Source organism: Melospiza georgiana, chromosome 4 (genome assembly GCF_028018845.1).
Source record: "Melospiza georgiana isolate bMelGeo1 chromosome 4, bMelGeo1.pri, whole genome shotgun sequence".
Lineage (NCBI taxonomy): Eukaryota > Metazoa > Chordata > Aves > Passeriformes > Passerellidae > Melospiza > Melospiza georgiana.
Genome location: NC_080433.1, coordinates 65529418 through 65551298, shown reverse-complemented (window position 1 = coordinate 65551298; position 21881 = coordinate 65529418). Strand labels below are relative to the sequence as shown.

The 21881-nt window shown below is 41.6% G+C and overlaps 1 protein-coding gene across 2 annotated transcripts in view; it reads left to right on the top strand.

The window, feature by feature from the left end:
• Window positions 1-21881, top strand: part of GRAMD4 (GRAM domain containing 4) — a 73232-nt gene that overhangs the window by 2696 nt on the left and 48655 nt on the right. For both annotated transcript variants that reach the window (XM_058023201.1, XM_058023200.1), the window contains exon 2: window positions 21176-21386. In XM_058023201.1, the coding sequence (XP_057879184.1) occupies window positions 21176-21386 (211 nt within the window). The remainder of the gene's footprint in view (window positions 1-21175; window positions 21387-21881) is intronic.

Below are 21881 nucleotides of genomic sequence, written 5' to 3'. Positions count from 1 at the left end.
GTCTTCAGCATCATTTTGGTGCTTGAGTATTCAATCCTTAATACAGATACTTCAGAACTAGGGAGAGGCATTAGCTGTTTAACCCCCAAAGTGATGACAGATCTGTTGGAAGAATAACAAAGATCCCATTTCTCCTTATTTTGTCTGCTGAAAATTCACATTTTATTTTTTGACTGTATCATCGCCAAATGTATAGGGACTCTTGAACACCAGTCTGTGTTTTGTATAACATATGGTCCCATTAACAATTTTATAGTGAATAATTTTTTATTTAAGGAGTAATAGATCACATTTCCTGATGCTTTCTTTTTTATAGGTCTGGGTAATAAATGCTGTTCAGGAAGGCTTGAGTCAAGGGCAACATATACCTCACTGATTTTTTGGGGTTAAAGTTATGTAGCTATTCAATGGTTTGTCGTGGTCCCTTCCTCCCTCTCTTACCCCCAGTATTTATCAGGCTTAGCAGTGATGCTCTCTAACTTCAAAGTCTTGAAAGCCCTGGCTGTAAGTAAAATACCCCAGTATTATGTACAGAGAATTCTGTCATCTTGAATTGGAGGCTCTCCTGTCCAAACCTATGTCAGGCCCAAATAAAGTACACAATTTCCTAGCATTATCCTGTAACGCTGGTTCTGTTTCTTTCCTACACAGAGTTTTGCAGCTAAAGAATATCTGCATGGCAGCCTCCATGCTAGGAGGAGAGATCACTTTCTCTAATGTGTTATTTTTATGACACACAGTTTGATCAGAGGGAAAGCTTTCGACAGTAAGTGCTTAATCAGGGTTTTTCTAAACAGATTTCCTCTCTGCCCACTGCCCGTAACCTGGCAGGTTAATCCATGTAATAATCTGTGCACAGAAATACAGACAACAAATACAGTGCTTCAGTTGTGATGTTGGGTGCTTTGAGGTTTTTATCTGTTTTGGTCTTCGAAGTTACTGAGCCTGCAAGTTTCCTCTTTGCACCTTGTGTTCGTTGCCGTTGCTATAGGACATGCACTTCCAAACCAAAGAAATTACACCTTTTCCTAGAGGTCAGAATTTACTAAAAGAGTTAGAGTTTGGTTGTGAAGTCCCCTTAAAATTTAATGACTTAGTGCTGCTTTTTGTTATGACATAAGGAAAATGAAGTAAAGAGTCTTTGAAGCTACTTCAGACTTCATAAATATTAACAGGCTCTGCAGTCTTCAGAGAGAGTAGGTTCTGGGTGTTTTTCTTCACCTTAATAGTATGGTTTCATTTGCAAAGTAAATCTTGTCTTGACTAAACTGAAAGAGCAGTTATCAGATGCAAATCAGAAATGCTGTATTTGTGGGTGGGAGCACTCTTGCTGTGTTTTCCCTTCTCTCTTGAATACCCAATCCTTTCTCCTGGTGCATGCTCTGGAAGCAGAAAATTTAATTCCATGGCTTACAAGACCCAATTGTTAGAGGTGCTTAAATGATTGGAAGTGCAGATTTTTTGCTTCTGAGGGTGACGGAAAGTAAAGATTCACAGTTTGCTTTGAAAAAATCCTTTCTATTTGCATCCTGGGCCGCTGTATATGTTTAATATTTGCCTGTGTTAATAAGGAAAAAACCCCACAGGAAGTGTTCTCTAAATGTACTTTGAGTATACTCAAAATTGTCTCTAAGTTTAAAAACTAGTTTGCATTTTAATAAAAACTGAAATTCTGTTTGGTCGCAGCTTCCTATAAATGCCAGGTTAATGCAGAAAGCTTTCTGTGGTGGTGCATAAAGAGCACTTCACCTGTAGATACATTTTAGATGAAGTTTGATGTATTCTTTTTAAACTTGCTCTAGTAATTGAAGCGAATTAGTAATTGAAGCAAATTAGTCTTTTTGTTTTGCAGCATCATGGAATGACTGAGGTTAGAAGGGTCCTCTGGGGACGCCTGATCCAACCCTTGGCTCCAGCAGAGCCAGCTAAAGCAGGTTGCTCAGGGACAAGTCTAGATGGCTTTTGAGTGTCTCCAAGGATGGAGACTCCACAACCTTCCTGGATAGCCTGTGCAAATTCTCAGTCACCCCCACAGTAAAAAAAAAAGTGTTCCCTGATGTGCAGAGAGAACTTTGTTTCAGTTTGTGCCCCTTAGATGTGCTTCTGTCACAGCACCACTGAGCAGGGCCCAGCTCTGTCACCTCTACACCCTCCCTTCAGCTTTTGATCTACATTTGTAAAATCCTCCCCATGAGCCTTTTCTTCTTCAAGCAGAACAGTCCCAGCCCTCCCAGCCTCTCCTCGCAGGAGAGATGCTCCAGTCCCTTTGCTGGACTATCTCCAGTATGTTCATGTATCTCTTGTGCTGGAGCCCTCAGAACTGGGCACAGTGCTACAGTTGTGGCCTCATGTTTCTCAGTGGGCTTTAAAAATAAGAAACTTATAAAGTAAATTGTGCATTTTGTTTTTTTGGATGCAGGTCCAAGAGGTCACTTTGGTGCTGTAAATCACTGATGATTTGCACTCTGGGTACACTCTGAGTACTTCTGCCTTCCATGGGAGCTAATGTTCCTTGTTTAAAACACTTCAGCATTTTGCTGATCCCATCAGTGCAGGCCTTGACAACTCTTTTGACCTGTGATTAAGGGATTTATGACTGGGCTTGCTGGCTGCACATGCTTAATAAGCATAACCATTGGATGCTGAGTCACATGGGGACATGTGTTTTTGGGGTGTGTTGATGCAGACTCCTGTCTGAAACAGAGCTCATTGCAGCTTATAATGAACGTGTGCTTGCATTAGTGAGGGCACATTCCTGCTGTGGGCTGGTTTGGCTCTCCAGCAGCCACCTTGTGCTCTGCTGGGGCTGCCCTGCCCAGCCCTGGGCACTTGGGCATTGCTGCATCTCCCAGAGATGGGCCTGGAGGGGAGCAGCTGTCTCTAGACAAACCCAGGCGAGTTTGGATGCTGTGTGCGTAAATGGGTGATTCCGTAGTTGGTGTTTAGTACAGAATTTGTAAACAGGGGCTTTATTTTTAGGTCAACAGGGCTTCTATTTTTAGGTGAACACTTCCAGGTGGAGAATAAAGATGTTGGTGTAATGCTGCTAGCGCTGGTCATGGACAGGAGGGAGAGAGAAGAACAAGAAAAAGGCAAAAAGCACAAAATATCACTTTATCTGTGGGTTTTGCATCAAACTCCTTGAGAGGGGATGCTAATTTCTTTACCATTAAGTAAATATGATGGTTTACATTACATTTACATCCTGTTAATGTTAATATGTGTGGTTGGTTAAGATAGGATCTTTTGAAGGTTTTTAAAGAATATAGCAAAATCATGTGGAAAAAGCAGTTGGAAGTTGCTTGCCTTCTCTGTGTCCAAATATAGTGATTAATAGGCACCTTTCAAATTTTCTTAGTATCCCCCCAAAAGTAACTTCACAACATTAGAGGTCTGTACTTACCTTAATTGGAAAGAACAAAACCATACCCTTCAGGCTGGCCTCATGCATGCAGTTAATGACTGAGTGCAGTTAGTTTCCAGCTGCTAAAACTGTCTTACCAGATCTCTTGACAGGACTATCAGCAGTTTGTATTGGTGTCTAGCATTACCAATGCTTGGCATTTTACCATGTTGTAAAAGCCACTTGTTCCTTCAATATTCATGTCAGGTATCAGGGTTACTGACATAGAGAACGGATCAAATTCACTGGTTTGGAAACTGACCAATATTCAGAGATCAAAAATTAGTACCAGGTTTTTCAGTGAAGGATACACAAGCATCTTTAGATGCTCTCAAGGTGGGGTTTAATTCATAAACTAAAATTTATAATTAACTTAAATTTTGAAAACTAACTCTTCTTAAGTTAGAAATGTGTATGAAAAAGCTGACTCCTTAAGAGAATTTTAGCTTTAGAGGTACCTTCAGAAAAAAGTCCTCCAGCCTCTCACTATGTATTTTACTACCTGAGGCTCCACATTCCTTCTGCATTCGGAAAATGGTTTGCATGTTTTTCTTTCTTTCTCTCTGGATCTCTTCTCTGCATTCCCAGGTGTGCACAGTAACTGCTTTAAAATACCTTGCTGCACTTCTCAAGGTCAGAAGTGTGTTGTAATTCCTGGGGAAGTGTCACAGAGGTGTGCAGGTTTCTAACTGTCAGCAGTTTTTCAGGAGTGTCACAGCCATAGGGGTGGGGAGACATGAGGTGTTTCGAGAAGGATCTCTTGAAATGTTGGCATTTTTTGGACTTCAACTCGAGTAGTCCTTGCTGCTGTGTTAGAAGCCTGATGAGGATATCTTTTTTTTCCATGTTGTTTTTTAGAGCCAGGTGATGTCTGCAGCTGTAAAGCTTCAGGGACCCACCTTACATTAGGACTGTCTAAACCCTGTAATTTACTGTAGTTTGCTCCAGATCAGAATCCAGGGAACTGTATGATTGTGTGCTTTGGGTAAAGCTGCTTCCCATGACACTTCTCTAGTAGTGGGACCACTACCAGTGTCAGCCTTTGTTCCAGGGATAACCCAGAAAATGGGTGAGTTTATGCTTTCTGCGTTGTCTGGAGAGAATGGGATGTCCAATATGAGCCTTAGAGATCTTAGCAGTAGAGCCCAGTCTGAAAATACCTGTAACCCCATTCTGGGAGTGCAGGGAGCAATAGCCTGGGCTCCTGAGTGTTTTGTGAAATGCACAAGTATTACAACGAGATACCAGGTTGGAACAGGAAAAAACAAGGGCATTTTAGGCACCCAAAGATGAAATGCTGTGTACCTTCAATGTGATATGCCTTGCAGCTACATGGCCCCTGATGAACATGACCTTTACCTGATTGAAATCAAGTGCAAGATGATCTGTAATCCACAATCCTATCTCTGAACTCATTTTTGTGTTAGGAGCTTTCTTCATCTTCTCTCTCATCTTTTCCCTTGTGAGACAGGGAGTAGTGCCAAAGGAGTTGCCTGCATGCACCTTGCTTTCTTTAGCTGAGATGTTTGATTCCCAGCAGCTGCCATCCTGTTTGTGTGGAGCAAAGATAGCTGTCAAGTGTGGAACTTGGGGGCAGCAAAACATCCAAAGAATCCTCATGGGACTTGCACTAGGGTGTCTTTGACTGATGGGATCATCAGATAATAGTAAAAACCGTATCTGAAGACTACTAAGTCTTGCAATGCCCTGCAAGGGTTATGTTCTTGGAAGGAGTAGGAAAAATGACAATCTGTCTGAATATATTCTTTGTGTAGTCCAACTTTTCAAAGCATTAAATCACCTGCAGGTGTTATTACAATTAGATTAAGTTCATAATTCTTTGCACTTCTGCAGTGCTTTTATCCAATATCTCACGCTCCTTTAAAAGTTAATCTACAAAGTAACCCAGAGGACACCTCCAAGTGTCTGAGGTCACTTTTTGTACCAAAATGTGGTACAAAATGTGACTTGGTGTTGTGTAAAAGCCTGCATGGTCCCAGAAGCCCTGTGGGATCCCAGTGGGTGTGCAGTGGGAATGCCCTTCCCAAAAGCCTTGAACAGTGGGGCTGAGCTCGGTGACCCTTTCAGAGAACTGACAGCTGCTAGCAGGTGCTGGGCTTGCCAGATTGTCCTCAGATGTAAGAGCTTCCTGGAAACTTGCAGTAAATCAAACTAATGTCAAGAGTTTTCAAAACAGTGCAGAAATGAGAACTCTGTTCTCTTCCAGATTATCTGGAATAATAAGCAAGCCCTTTTCTATTTGGAAGAAATGTTCTGAAAACAAAAGCTTTTTGATACTTAAGAAAGGTCTCGGCCTATTTTGAGAAACTTTGTCTTCCCTCCTTGGCAGGGTTGCTTATGTGACTGATGATTGTACATGCATTCAACAGCTCTTTTTGCTTTCAGTCATGGCAATAACCAGCCAAGGTGGAATAGTTGTGACTTCCCCAGAAAACTATATTAGGCAGTATTTTTACAGCAAATACACATTTTGTAAAGCTACTTTTGCTTCTTTCCTGTTTGTTCCAGTAGCAATTCTTCCCCAGTTTGAGTGCTCTGCCAACAAAGATTCCCTCTGATGCTGGATCACTTATCCCTCTTGAAAATAAATGAAGCACAAATACCATTTCTTGGAATATTTTACAGGAGGAATGTGGAGCTGACTTTGTTAGCAGTTTGAATTTGCTTGGTGAAGCTCTCTGGCCCTTGCAGTCCTCTGTTAAAGGAGAACAGGGACAGTATATGCATTTTGAGTAGGAAACAATGGCTGACATTTTCACTCTGGTTTTCCTGGTGCAGTGCAAGCCTGGCTGTGTCCAGTGTCCACTCTGAGTTTCACTTGGGTTGTTACAGCTAACCTGAGACACTACAGGGATCTATTCAAAACTCATTTTTTGTTTTCTTGTTAATACTTTGAAATTGCATAAATATTTTTTTCTTTAGCAATAAGCTGTAAGTATTAAGCTGTTGTCTGTGACTCATTAGTCTGTTGTTGGTGACAGTTAAATCATGGAAAATCCTTCCATGCAGTTTGTATTCCTTATTGTCTGAAGCAAACTACAGCTGTTTGTTTTACCCTGAAGGAGGCTTTCTTCTCATCTGGTTAAAAGTTCATGATAACATCTGAGAGCTAATATGAAAGTACAGCAGACCTCATTCATTGAACAGAATATTTCATGTGCACATTTAACTGTTGAACATTTGTGTTAGATGAGTTTTGAAAACACTACATAGACTGCCACAAAAACCAGTGTCTGTTTCCTTGGTGTTTTTAACTACTACTTCTCATTTCAAAAGCTCCAGCAGAACTAGGTGTTGGTAGTTACACAGACTGGTGTTTTCTAGAACTTTCTTAATCAAGCAGTAGTTTAGTTGCTGTGGGTTAATACTGCATTCTTGTAAAAGCCAGAAGAAAAGTCATTTGAAGACCCATATACTTACTGGAAACACAGTGAAGGGTTTGACCTTGAGGATGGCTGAACGACCACAGGTTGCTCATTGTGTGAAATGAGACATGGGAAACTGTGTTTAGGAAACAGATGCACTGCTGATGGTTCTGAACCACAGAGGAAGCACCAGACACGAGATCTTGAGGTAGATTAGCTACAAGCTTGCAGTTTTTCTTTCCTATGAGTTGATAACTGGAATAGCTTATTTTTATTTTTAAATAGGGACTTACTAGTAGATTCAACTTTTACTTTAAAAGTTGTTTTGAAAAGTGTAGTCATAACTGGCAGTGTGATTGTAGTCCAGTGTGCACTCTTGTGTAAGAATGCCAGTAGGAAGTGGTCTGACCTCTTCTGTATGTTTGTTAACTATATACCAAATCCAAAGACTTCCTTTTCTGTACACATGTGAGCTCTTGGTCAAAGTTCTTAGTGCTGGTTCTATACAAATCAGACCCAACTTTCTGATCCCAGTGCCAGTTGTGACTCCTGGGCACTCAGAAACCTTCACATTTACTAGGAAATAGCCTTATAATTTGGAAAAACTTGCTTTCATGTCTCTGGGTTGTGTGCCTCCCTCTTCTGAAGGAAGGGTTTCAGTAAGGGGAGGTTTTTATTTTGCTTGTTGCAATAGATCTTTTGAAAAGCCTGATGCCCCTGGTGTGCTGGGGCATCAAAGTTGAGTGCAGCAATTAAAAGCTAGAACAGTCCCTGATTAAAAGTGCTATTTAGTTTCTGAAGCTTTTGTACTATCCAACAAATAGAATGGTTTGGCAGGGGTATCCATAGGAGATGAACTATCCCTGCATTGTGTATTTACAGCTTTTCTTTTCACCCTAAAGACAGCCAGTCCCTGTTACTCATCAGCTCTTCTTCCAAGACTAAGGTGTTGTTTAGAGCAGATCCCATTTCCAGCCATCCAAGTCCCTGCTCAAGTTTAGTCTGTCTGCCTGGATCCTGCAGCTGGATGGAGGCTCCAGGTGTCTACAACAAAGAAATCCAAAGAGATCATTTTCCTTTTACTTTCCCTTCACCAAATTTGATGTTTTGTAATTTGCATTTGAGCATATTTTGCTCTGAAGATCCCCAGTATATTCAAGAATAAAATAGTGTAGCTTATACTTTTTTTTTTTTTTAACTTTTATGCCAATCATGTAAGTAAGTCAGAGGCTAGTGGGAGTTCAGTACTAACTGGTGGTTCCATCACATTCTGCAGTCTTGAGTATACTTCTGACATTAATGCAAAAAGTCTCAGAATTGCAAGTTTCCATGACTTTGAGAGACTGTATCTGTTAAAACATTTGTGTAGTATAAACAAAAGACTTGATATCCCTATGCAGGAATTTGAGCTTGACTTGTAATTCAGCTTTTGGGATCCTTCTTGAAAAGTGAAATCTATGGTTTAGGTTTTAAAATTCTAAGATTTAAATATGGGACTATTATTTAAGAAATTGGGAATAAGTTAAAGCTGTAAGAAATCTCAGTTAAGAAACTGACAGAAGTGCCAGAAATGTTGCTCTCTGCCTTCATTTGTATCCATCCCCACATTCTTTAGAGAATTTTCATGCGGTCTTTGGAGGTCTGTGGGTGGTCTCTGGCCTTCAGCTGGGGACCTGGCCTCTCAGTGTTAAAGTGAGGCGCCGCTGGCTTCTCTCTGGCTTTGGCTTGGAAATACACTCTATTTTGTAGGAGTGGTTGGATGGAGAAAGGTGGGATGTCTCCAGAAATCTCCTCTGTGGGCTGAGGCAGCTTTGAAACAGGCGCAGCTGGAGAGGTTTGATGGTGACTGCAAGGGCCGTGGCTCCCGGCTCCAGACACACTGCTTGGAAGGACACACGTCCACGGCTCCAGACACTCTGCTTGGAAGGACACACGTCCACGGCTCTCCCCTCAGGGACTCTGACCTCTGCACCTTTATGGCTGCCAACTCAAGTGCCAGCATGGCATAAATAAGTCAGCTCAAGGAGTGTAGTTCTGGCCCTCGTCCCAGCCTCAGAGGCAGACGTAAATGCCATCCTCTAGCTGCCTTTTGACTTGTTTGGGCTGATGGAAATGATGACTGATCGAATCTTATTTCTTTTCCCTTGGTTTCTTCACTTTGTTACTAAACTCTCTCCCTCTATCTTTGTGTTAATTTAAATCTATTTTGAGTCTGAAGGCTCAACATGTGCCAGGTTGCTATTTGCTGTCAGTGGCTTTGGATTATTTTAGCAGCCTGACAGGCTTTGCGTTGTAGCTGTGACATTTTGAGACAAGAAAGTACTGGGGTTTTTTTATAATAGAGATGCAAAAAGTATGGTAATTTAGAGTGCTTTTACAGGCTTGGTTAATAAACTAAAAAAGCTGATCCATGAAGTGCACACACCATTGGATTCATGTGCTACCCCATGTTTGGGATCAAATGGACCAATCTGGCAGAGATTTTTTTTTTTCCTTTTCCATGTGTTCAGTGCATATCATGTTGAAACCTGGTGGAAAACTAGCTAGTACTGCTGTTTCAAGAGAGGAGCTGGTTCTCTTGGGAGAAATGCCACTTAGCCTATGTGTACACTTTGGTGGTGATGCTGACAGCAGGCTCCCCCTTTGCAGAGAAGTGGAGCTGGTTTGTTGACATGTCCTGCTTTATTTAAAGACTTGCTCTAAGATAATCTTGTCCCAGTTGTTTCAGGCAGCTTCAGAAAGTAGTTGTGAACTCCTGTGCATAACTTTTTGTCATCTGCAGTTATGAGTACAGTAGAATATAAGAGAGACAGTAGAATATAAGAGACACCATTAAAATGTTATAAATTTTTTACAGATATGACCAAATTAGTATGAACTGGGCAAGCTTATGGTAATTACCTCAGCTCTGTGTTTTATTGTTAGGAAAAGGCTTTGTATCTTCCTTACAGACTTATGTAAAGCATAATTTCTGTGTTTCCTTGGTATTATGGAATTTTTTATTTAGTTTTTCTTGGCTCTATTCTTGCTTTAAGGAGGCCTCAGAATTGCTCATAGAATGTGGCCATGCATCTCCATGTTTTGTCCCTGTTCCTGTGGCAGCCTGTGTGTGCCAGGCTGCTGGAGGTGGGGAGCTGAGCTGCCCTGTGTGTGAAGATAAGTGTGTTATGATTGCTGACTGGAGCTTGTTTCCAGCCGTGTTGAGTGTCTTGAGTGATGAGTTATTTTGGTTTTTGTTTGCAAAATAAAATAGGTTTTGTCAACTAATAGAATTTGTAAGAAAACACAAGAATGCATGGGAAACTTGGGTAATGTCTTCTTTTTTTTTTTTTTTCTTTCCCTCCCTGACTTCTCCATCATTGTTTCCAAGGTTATTCTACTTCCTCATAGGCTATGGTCCCCATCTGTGACTGTTGGTGGGGTGAGGGGATGTACTTTGCTCAGCCTCACCTTCATACTTCTCCATGCATTGCCTGTTGAACTCTCACTGCTGCTAAGTGTGTATGGCAGCTTTTCCCTGGGCTGCACTGGTGTCCATCCTCAGTGTCCATCCTCAGTCCTCTTCTTAGAGCAGTTAGTGGTATCACCCAAATTGGCTTTTTGAACAGCATTGATATTATAGGTAGAGGTTGTTGGGAAAGAGTGTGGAGGAGATCCCAGACAACAGCTGCTTCTTGGAAGAATCAGATTTAATAGCAAAGATTTCTACTGAGTTTTGCTGTCCAAAGCATGTTAAAGTCAACATGAGAAATGAAAGATCTGCAGTTATGGCAGAAGACCTGAGCAGTTTACTGAACAAAGGAGTTAACTTGCAGGATTGTGGTTCTATTCCTTAGGGATCTTGTTTCTCACAGAAGTGTACCCTCTGCTCCCTGGTATGGCTACACCAGCTGGGAGTTTTGTTTCTTAAATATTTAGGATTTCTACTGTAAGCATGGGGACAAAGAGAAGATATTCTGGCTACTGTGGGAATGGTGCAGTTTGAATGTGAGAGAACAGAGGTTTGCTCCTGTAAGGAAGATTACCTTGAGCAGCAGGGCTTTTCAATCTGGAGCCTGCCATTTCACTAGGTTAATTATTTAAACAAGTAATTGCAGTTCAGATATCAAACCCGTATTTCGGGTACAGTGATTTCTTTCTTTTCCCAGCAAATGTAACAGCAGTGCAATAAAGGGTTGCAGTCAGAAGAAATGCAGGAGGGGTCTGTGATAACTAGAGCCCAGAGTCGGTGCTTTCCTGTGTCACACAACTTCCTCTGCTATTTCCTAACTCTTCTACGTGGAGTAAAATCTCTCTCTCGTGCTTTGACGAGCTGCGTGGGTGGAATGAAGGAGGCTCTTTTCCAGAGTGCTGCTTTCCAGCAGAGCTGCTGTCAGTCTGGTGGGAACTTGACCTTGGCTTTTTTACTCTGTGGTAAGATTTCAAGGAACAGTTTACATGGCTTTTACAAGTGGCTGTGTAGTACAGACAGTGCCAGAAATTAAGCTGATGCCTGAAGCCAGACTTATTGTATAAAACTTGGTCTTTCTGTGTTACTTCTTCATTTAACTTACTCTGATAAACCCCATTTTTGTGTGTTGTGCCTGTCCTTTTACACATGATTTATGCAAGTTTTTACACAATATATTATGCCCCTTCATTTAGAGGTTGACATGATGAGTAATTATAATAGTGCAAACTTGTGTAATCCATGGTGTATTTTAACTTTTTTCCCCTCTTCCCTCTCTTGTGTACTTGTAGCACCAACTTCAGAAGCATTTTCAGATATTTGTTGGGATAAAGTGACAAGGAATAGAATGAGCAGCAGCTCTGCTGCTTGCATGGAAATGTCTGTGATTTGGAGATTATACACATTCTTTGTAAGCTCAGGGCCAGTATATAGTAGGAAAGAAAATATTCTGAATTATAGTGGTGGTTGTAATTGGCATGTGCTAGCTATGTCTTTATAGTTCTTCATGGAATTGCAATGTTGTATTAACCACAAAGGGAGAAGTTAAAAATCTTTAATGCATTAACATTATTTTTATAACTGCATAGCAGTTGGAGAGCTACTGGTGTTTGGTAAAATGCTCAGTTCTTTTCCTCAGTTGTGTCTGTCTTTCGATTTTTGTAGTCAGCATAAGTGAAATGCTTGATTTTATTTTCTTTTTTGCAACATTCACATTTCAGAAGGTTAATGAATTCTCAGATCAGCAGTAGGTTAGTTAAAACTTGGAGAAACAAATTACCAAGTGTTGTACACAAAACTAATGCATCTTGGGAATCTTTCACTGAAAACTTGCATCTGGATGCTTTCATGTTAACTGGATACTCACAAAGTTCTAGTGTTGGCTTCTACTGAATTGTCTCCCTAAACTGAGGAAAGACCCTCAGAATAGACCATTTTGCTGTACTCTAGCCCTTGTTCTCAGTGAGGTACCCTGATAGATATGTGGTTTGGGAAGTATTTGGGAACCTGGGCCTGTGGTTCCTTAGCATCAGAAAAGTTGGGGGGTTAATTTTATCCCTGCCTGTGTGACACAGCAGTTGCAGCCTGTGGTCTTTTGCCTCTTAGCTTCAGTAATTCCTTCTGTGTGGCCCGGCCACGAGCGAAATCCCAGTGCACAGGAGGCTTGGCAGTGTGGCTCAGGGAAGTGTTTCTCACATGGCAGAGTGGTGAGGGCTGGGCAGGCTCCCCTTCAGCCCTGGCTTGTGCCCTCAGCTGTGCTCATGGCTGTATGTGCATGGTGGAAATTGGTCAGGCTGTGCTTGTTAGCTGTGAGCCGTGTCTGCTTCACTTGGGTACATCTTTGTGTTTACACACAACAAACTAAAAGGAATGCACAGACATTCTTCAAAACTAGACAATGCTGTGTACCTTTGCTCTGTTTCCACAGGCTGCTGAGTGAGCTGTGATCAGACACCCGATTGCTTCTGAGAGTCCTCTCAAAGAAATACCTGCTAGCACCAAGCCAGTCTGTGTAGACCTTGGAATGCTTTTCTCAAAGAATCTTTTTTTAAGCTTGGGTTGCAGCTCATTTCTACAGTGTCTTTTTTTCTTAGCAGTACCTTCATTCTCTGATTTATCTGTAGTTACCCTCTGAAGATGAACATGCAGTTGAGATGATGAAAAACTTGGCATCAAAGAGGTGTCAATAACTTGCTCTTTTTTACATTGAAGGAATGTAATCAAAATTCTTCAAGGCTGGCAGGGCTCACAGTTTTTATAAACAATCAGTGATTACCTTCTTAATAAACTTATTAGTCTGCATAAGATGCTCTTGCCAGTATATGTACTTCCAACTTTAAATATTTATTTTAAAGTAGACTGCAAAAGACCAGCATTATTCTGAGTGTTGTGTCAAGTTAGACTTCTTAGAGTTTCCATTTGAACAGTGGAGGAAGAGATAAGTGCAGTGATGACAGTCTTACCCTGTGTTAGTTGTGTCCTGTCCTTCTGCCCCATTTGTCGCCCCCATGTCTCTGTTTTTATAGGCAGAAGCTGTGCTTGCTGAGGGCAGCACTTGCTGTGTGCCCCAACTTCTTACCTGTTGGAAGCCCATCCAGTTCTGAGCCGCCAGAGCCTTCTATGCAGAGGCTCTTGCTAAGCTGGTGATGCTCATCTTCCTGTCTTCACCCTCAGCTCTTCCCTGACTAGTAGACAAAATTCAGAGCAAGGAAGCCGAAAAAAGCCTTTTGTCAGTGCCAAGCTGTGACAAACTCTTCCCTGTCCTTCAGAGTAGGGAATGAAGCTCTTGAGTCCAATTTCTGAAATGTGCCTTGTGGCAGCTTCATGAACACTGTCTTTAGGGTGAGGCTTTGCAGTTTAGCCTCATTTAAGTGCAGGTGGCTCCTGTAAAAGGATGCTTTCTCCCTCTGCCCACCACCACCACAAAGGTTTTCTGTGTGGGAGCAGCAGAATCTCCAATAGTCTGTGCTTCCCTGAGTGAGACTGCCTCCCTGTCTGCTCTGATTAAACTGACCTTGCCAGAAAACAAACACAAAAATTAGTTGCTCAGCAATGAGCTGATAAACTGCATGAGTGATCAAATGACATAAAGGCTGTGGCAGAAATTAATGGGGTTGCTCCCTTTGGTGTCAGCCTGTGATCTCGTGGGCTTCAGGCCTGGCTGGGCTCTCTGGGATTGGGATGGGAGCACAGCAGGGGAGAAAGGAGGGCCCAGCGGGTGACCTGGAAGGAAGAAATTCATGTCAGCAGTAGCCTTTATCACGACACGCTAACCCTTTCACAGGCTGTCTGCCATGGCTTGAACTGGTGGCTCCTCCAGTCCATGCATGCTGCTGGAGATCCTCTCTGCAGGCAAAGTCTTCATGCAAGGCTTTTTTGTGCAGCTCTTCTGGTGGCATAACCAGTGTCTCACTTTTATTGTCTCCCACACAGGTGTCCTGAGGAAGAATGAATTTCATCTTCCTGTTCAGGAGTTAAAATTCTCAATTTACAGACAAATTAATTTAACAAAGCTTGTTAATTTTAGGTTTCACAAGGAGAGACAGGTTTCATGATGCCAGACAGAAGAAGTGTGTATGGTGGCTCTCTGTTAGCAGAGGAAATGTTAGGGTAAATGGGGAGTTAAGGACAAAGTACAGCTCCCACAGATACTCAGTGGAAACAATTACTGCCTTTTGTTCCTTGACACAGTGAGGTTTGACCTGGATAGTGTGTGGTTTGGGATTTTTTTTTTTTTTTTTTTGGTGAACTGTCCACCCACAATTTTCCAGTGGTAGTCAAGTCAAGGGCCCCATTTTCAGCTGTCTGGGATACTGAGCAGCAGCTGCCCCTTCTCCGTCCTTCTGTGGAGGGTCACTGGTGCTGCTGCCTGGCTGACTGAAGGGCTGTCCCCAGGTGCTTGGGGGATCAAGGTCTGCAGCAGCTCATTTTGGGAATGTCTGCCTTAACATTTTTGCCAGATACATGTGAATTACTGTCTGATGAAGGTACAGAAGAGATCCCTACAGCCTCAAGCCACCCTCTTCTGGGTCTCCCCTCTTCCCCCAGCCCTTTTGTTGGCAGCAGCCAAGCTGAAGGTTTTGCAGACAAGTCACTTTTACTGTGCAGTCCTGATTTGTCTCCCAGGGAGCTTCATGTTGTGAGCTGAATGACACTTTACTCCCTTTTGGGGAAAAAAAAGATAGATTTTACCATAATGCATATTCATGAAGCTGCATTATGGTTGCTGTGACAACCTCAGCAGTGGCAGTCGAGATCTGTATGTTGAACTACATCTCCAGACCCCATATTAAACCATGGAAGATGTTACACAGCTTTCCACTCTTTTCTTCCTCCCCTCCTCCTCCCAGTGGACAATATAAATTGTTTGAGGTGATGCTTAATTAATAGCTGCATCTGTTTTAGGTCTCAACACCAAAGCACAACTTCCTGTTGGTTTCCAAACTGTGTTAACTGAGTGTTGCTTCTGCTGGGAGTGTGTAACAGGAAGTGATTCTGGTGGGATTTTTTTGTCGTCTCCCTTCAAACTCACAGGCATAATAATCCTGAGTTACTAAGCATAATGCTTCTTCAAGGGTAGCCTGATAATTTCATCTATTATGAAGAGAAACAGCTCACAGAGTCCATCCCCATAGTCTGTCCCTGTCTAGTCTAGTCTGTTCCTAGAGTTTTAAGGAATCCTGACCCTGTCAGGAGCTTTTAATAGATGTTACTCAAAACCAGAAAGGAGTTTGTTCTGGGTATGTTGTGGCCCTGAAGCCGAGGGTGATGTAATTCAAGGAAGACTTGACCAGCCTGTGACGCTGAGTGTTATTTCAGGATGAACCTGTTGTGATGAGTGTGGGAGGGCTCAGCTGGAAGATTTGTTTGCGTGTTTGTGATGTCAGAAATTGAGGGCACTTGGGCAATGCTTGTAATTTTCAGAGAGTGTTTGTAAGCTGCTGTTGGCCAATCCAACTGAATATGTGGCCTGAAGTATTGCAGTCTTGGTTTCCAGTGACAAGTGATGACATCCTATACTGAGAACCCAAAATGTTGCATTGTCCTGGATGAGCTCAGTCTCATGTTGGAGCTGTTCATGACATGAAAGGGCCGTGTTGAGTGTGAGTTGTGCCCCTTCTGTGTGCTAAAATCTTTGTTGAGGCAAGCTTAATGAAAAGTTTTCTTGAAAAGCACAAACTTCCCCTTTACAAAAGCACTCCCTGTTGTTCAAGAACAACTGTGGGTGAAGTTTGGCTTTCTTCAGAGTTGTGAGCCTCCTGGAGGAGAGTTGTTTGGGAGAAGTCTGTGCACAGGGGGAAGGAAAGTGTCCTTTTCCTTTGTCCTGTGCTCTGGGATGACCCTGCTAGAGTAGGGATGTCGGACCAGATGACCCACTGTGGTTCCTTCCACTCTGACCCATTCTGATTCTGTGAAAAGCTGAGCAGACAAGGAGTCCTCTAGTGCAGTTGATCTTTCTCTGGTTAGTTTCTTAAATATTAATAAGTACAAAATGTTTGGACAGTGACTTGAAATGAGATTCCATTCATTAAAATGAAATATTGGGGGGGGGGAAATCATGTAGCAGGAGGGAACTTTTTGCACAGAACATTATACAGAGGACTCTGAATCTGTATTAGGCTTAGATAGACTCACTGTTCCTTTCAGTTTTAGTTAAACATGTCTAGAAAAGAATACACCAAGCTTAATTTTCAGTGCATGTGGATTGAGTTTGTCCTGTGTTACTGCTCTCCTGTGAACTCTCAGGATATTATTAAGAAACATTTCAGTGTAGAAGTAATGGATACCAAACACAATCTTGATTCTTTCCACTCCCTCAGTTTGCACATCCCTTCCTCACGATAAGACCAAAATGTCCTGGTGTTGACAACAATGTCTGTATTTGTTCATCCACTCACAGCCTGGCTTTTCTTGGATGCCAGGGCTGTTACACTGGACTTCTGCAGAAATGCATTTTGAGAATGAAAGGACAATATGAAGGAGATGGAATGTAGAAATGAGAACTAGGGGTATGCTAGATTTGCAGGTCATCTTCAGCTTTCTGAAAAGCTATTTTTCTAGCAAAAGGAACAGGGGTGCTTTAAAGGTTGCTGTACTGTGTCATATCTCGTAGGGCCTTTTTGACCTGGAATGAAATTCATCCATGATGTTTTAAGTGGTTTCTTTGTTTGTTTTCCCTCAGGCTCCAGACTAACACTTGCTGAGGCAATGCTGTTTGACTTTGTGTAGCAGGTTTTTGTTTTGTTAACAGCCAAGGAAAGCTGACTGAACCCTCTGTTGTGAAGCAGATCCCTTTCTCTGAAAAGTGCACTTGAAAATTTAGCTGTTCAATCCCTGCTGGGTCTACCAGGCCACAGACTGCACTTGTGTAAAAACTAAATGCAACGACAGAAAACCAAAACCTGTGTACTACTTGTAGGAGCCTCTGGGGTGAGTTGAGGCAGGTTTCAGACAGCAGCAGTGCATTGGGCACTGCACTTGTTGAGTTCCCTCTGCATCCCAACCTCTTCCTCCTTCATGCAGGAGTAGAAATGGGGTGGCAGTGGCAGGAAGGGGTGGGAGGGTTGTCCATGGGAACACATCTCATGAACAAGTCCCTCCAGATGGCAGGGGTGGCTGTCAATATTCCCTGGAAATCCTTGTCTGCTTACTGAAGCATCTCTATAAACGTAGGCTGAAAAATGTCTTGTAGATCTCCTTACAATTTTCATGTGGAAGTTTGGGAAAACTTGATTTTTCTGTTCTTAGTATAAATTTGGAATGTGAATGTGTGTTGTTTTGGGGTCCTGATATATTCACTGGAAATAAAGGTCTGACAGTTGTTTGAGGGTTTTACATATTAGGTCAAAATAAAGGCATCTCTTCCCTGGCCCTCTCTAAAAGGAATAAAGCTTCTGTCTTGAAGGACTGGTAGATATTAATGACAATTAAAAAGAAAATCTTTAAAGATTATTTTAGCTAGGAGGTTTTTTTAAGCATGGAGAAAATAGACCTGTTTCACTTGATTACTGTCACATGTGTGGCAGTGTTGGGAAATGCATGTTTGGCAGTGTTTAAAATGCATGGAGTTAAAATACTTGTATTTTTATTAGAGTGTTATGATATTTGTTAATAGTTTGAAAGCAGAGTGAGATGTGGGTCTGCCTTTGCACTCTGAGCTCCTCACATGCAGAGAGTTGCTTGGTGGTTTTGATGTGGTGGATATGGGGAGTTACTAGAAACACCCAGAAACTCACAGCTGAGCCAGCTGGGCTCAGAATGGGTGTTTGGGCACCCAGGGATGGGTCCAGGATGGGTAGCTGGGAGAAGGTGAGGGATGAATAGCTATGATGGTGAAAGGAGTGTTTTGATACTTAGTTGCTGTATTTTACAGTAAATCTAATTCTAGATCAGATTCTGGTCTTTCATTTTACAAAAGCTTCCCCAAGCTTGCCTAAATTTGACTCTCGAGTCAGTTGGAATACAGAATCTCCAAGAATTTTTTTTTCCTAGTGAAACTGCTGAAATGTCAGCATAAAAAAAAGTTACTGGTTGCAGGAACAGGCTGCTGACATAAAAAGCCTGTCTTAGATCCAACATTTGGCTGGAGGCCAGATAATGAGTTTTCATAGGAGCTTGTTGGCAAGCTTACATTTCTGCTTAGGTTAATGTAATGTAACTGTAAGTAATTTGGGAACCTGGTACATGCAAAACAATTTTTAGACAAAATGATCTTATTATTTTTAAATTTTAACTGAGAAGATATTTTTATAAACCAGATTCTTGTACTTCAAGCACTTCAGAAATGCTTGGAGTGTGGTTCTTTACTATGTCCTCCTTTAATGGTTAACCTACTGAATAATCCTTTAGAAATATTGACCCTCATGACATACCTGTCAATCAGAATTTATGCTGACTTCATTCAGTGGAGTAATTTAAAGAAAGGTTTGCATTTTTAAAAGGCTAGGTGGTAACATACATAGGGGTAAGTCATCAGTTTTGTGAGTAAAAAATACCATAAATGTGTTCATGGGTGACCTGCTGGCCAGGTTATTCTGTGACCTTGGGCTGAAACGCATGAGCCATCCCAGGATGAGAAAGGACCTCAGTTTCCCCAAATGATGCCCATCCCTGGCAGTTATGCCAGTGGGCCTCTTCACTTCCTTGTGGCTTTTTTCAGTCTTCATTCAAAGGGTTGGAGATTGCTTTGTTTCAAGATGTTTTTGATGCCTCTCATTTCTGACGCGTGCAAGTGAATGTAAATTTATGCTAAGGGGAAGGAAAGCTGAATTCTCATCTTGAACCATCTGTGAAAGTACTGGATATACCAGGCTATAAAACATGTCCAGATCCAGCCCTGTCCTTTGAGGAGCAATGGATAAATGTGCTTGTAACAGGACAATGCTGAGGACTCCTGTTTCTGTCCAGGACAGCAGTGCTCATCTGCACTCACTGCTCCATTTCTGAGAGGGATAGAGAGGGCATGGGATGGATGCTTGTCCTCCATCATTATGGGCTGCCAGCCACTCCAGAAAAGGAATAACTCTTCCATGCCTTATTATTATATCTGTATATAATGCTGTATCATTAGCAGTGGCAGCATGGATGATGAGCAGACAGGATTTGGTTTACAGCTGCTTTGCTGTAGGTCTCCTACACGGTATGTAAATCTGGTTGAACATAGATGGAGATCATTGTGATGGGAGAGAGAACCATACAATGGTACTGGTGCTTGTCAGAGGTTTAAACTTCCCTCATACCATTTGTTCCCTAATTGCTATTAATAGTAGGGCCTAGAGATATTTCTGGATGTGATAGCTGACAAGTTTCTTCATCAAATAGTCAATGAATGAGCAAGAAGTGTTTCTATTTTAAACATAGCTCTGACAAGTAAAAGAACTTCAAAGTAAAGCTGTTCTTAGAAAATAACCTTGGTGTGAGTTACCACAAGTGTTTCTCTATAAGTGATAGATTAAACACGAGTTGAAACTTTAAGCATCGCTGATAAAGGAAGAATTTTGTGGGGTTTTTTTTGCCAGCTGTACTGTAAGGGGTTTGTATTGGTTTAAAACTTCTGTGTTTAATTGAAAGGTGCTAATAAACTTTGGCAGAGGTGCAAACTAAGACATATTTGAAGGGAATGATCTGGTTTGAACTTGGAGTGAGTAGTCAATGCCAAAGTGTTAGGTTAAGTGGAAAATCCATACGGAAAGTTGAAGAGCTCTGTTGAAAAGAGGTTTGTCCTAGGAGGTGAGAATTGCCTTAGGTACAAAGGCTGTGGTAGCAAAAGGTTTTTGCATTTTGCTCTCTATTTTACTCCTGAAGTGACATGAGTCTGAATTTACCTTTGTACTTCCATCTCACACCAGTGTCTGGGATGATGTGCCATGAAGCCAAGCATGACTTCTAATGAAGAGGATGGTAGTGCTGACCATAGAGGACAAAAGGGTAGTACCAGGAACAAGTGCCTCAAAAAAGGTTTTTAAAAATCCATTTGCTAGAGCATGGCATCATCCTCCAGATGAATCTCTGTGTGCTGAGATAATTGTGGCTGTTTTGTTATAAACTGACAGAGCAGGAGTGACAGGGTCAAGGAACTAACTGTTGGGTTTGGCTTTTTTTTTTTTTTTAAGATGAAGCTTGGCACCTTTGGTACAGAGTGTGATTTCTTGAATAGGACCAGTTTGGCAAGTCTGGATTAAATCAGACATTATACAGTGCAGTGTCTTGAAAAGCTGCCATTACAATGAGTTTACGCACATAAATTAAAGTTTCTTCTGGTGTCTTTTAAAAAGCAAAATGCTTCTCCTAGTGTAATTTCAGGGGTATACAAGATTGTCAGTTGTGGTAATTTTAAGGATTTTGGCAGTGTGCTTGAATATGATTTATGGTCTGTTTCAGCTGTCTAATTTTTCATGAAATCTTCTGCTTGGATCTGTGGCTTTTTTCAGTAAACCCATAGTACTTTGTTTTGTTAGCCTGAGGTCGTAGTGAGATAGGATAACATCCTTACTCTTTGGCTTTAGTTTGTCTGGGAATTTAAAACTTGGTTGTGAAGCTTGGTGGATTTTCCTGTCTTTGATTAGAAGCATCACAAATTGAAGAATATTGACTTACAAGCTAAACTTTTTTTTGTTTCTAGTAACCTGTTAGGAACTGACTTCCTAATCTTTCTCTGGAGTGCAGGTTGTTCCTTTCTGCCTATTCTGACTTGCTTTAAAAAGTGCCAGGAGAGAGGGGCCATGATAGTCTGGGAAGAAGGTAAATGATCAACTACTGCAAACTAAACCATGCATCTGTTACACTGTGGAAAAAACTCCTGTTAAGAAGCTAAGCATGTTTTTCCTCAAGTGGCAGGAAGGCACTTGAAAGATGGTTGGGAGTAGTTAGTGATAAGAATGTGTGTCTTTAGATTTATTGCAAGCTTTCTAAAATACTCTTGATTTCTTGATCTTGCAGAGACTCCAACCGTCATGTTAAGGTAAAGCAGAAAAGTGCAGTGCTGAACATGCTAAAGAAGTTGGACAAAATAAGGTTCAGAGGTCACAAGAGAGATGAGTTCCTTGATTTAGCAGAGTCTCCAAATGCTTCAGACACTGAATGTGGAGATGAAATCCCAGTGAAGATACCTCGAACGTCTGCTCGAGATAATGAAGAGTTGAGAGACCCTGTAAGTACTCAAATTAGTATCATTATATTATATTATGTTATTTACTTTTCAGGCAGAAAAATAACAGAAATTACTAATTCTTTATCCTTATATAATGGTTGTAAAACTTGAAGATTATGGGCTAGGAAGTAACTTTCCAGTATTAGGCCTTCATTTTGTGGGAAGATCAATTAATTTCTCAATACTACAGTTCCCTGTCCGTACTTCTAATTTTAGATATTGTGAGCTGACATGTTTGTTAACTTTGGATGTGCTTCTGGATGCTCTCTGTTTTTTATTTGTTTTGTTGAATTACTAATGAACATTTGAAAGAGAAAAGGCAACTTTTCATCCTGAGGAGCTCAGATCTGCTCAAATGACACTATCCAGGACTTTAAGGATAAGACTTCTGGTTGCTTCATTGGTGTTAGAGGGTCACACCAGCTCCTTCTCCACTGCAGTGTTATAACCAGTAGTGCTTCCATGCAGTTAGAGCTGGTTTAAACCTGTGAAGGG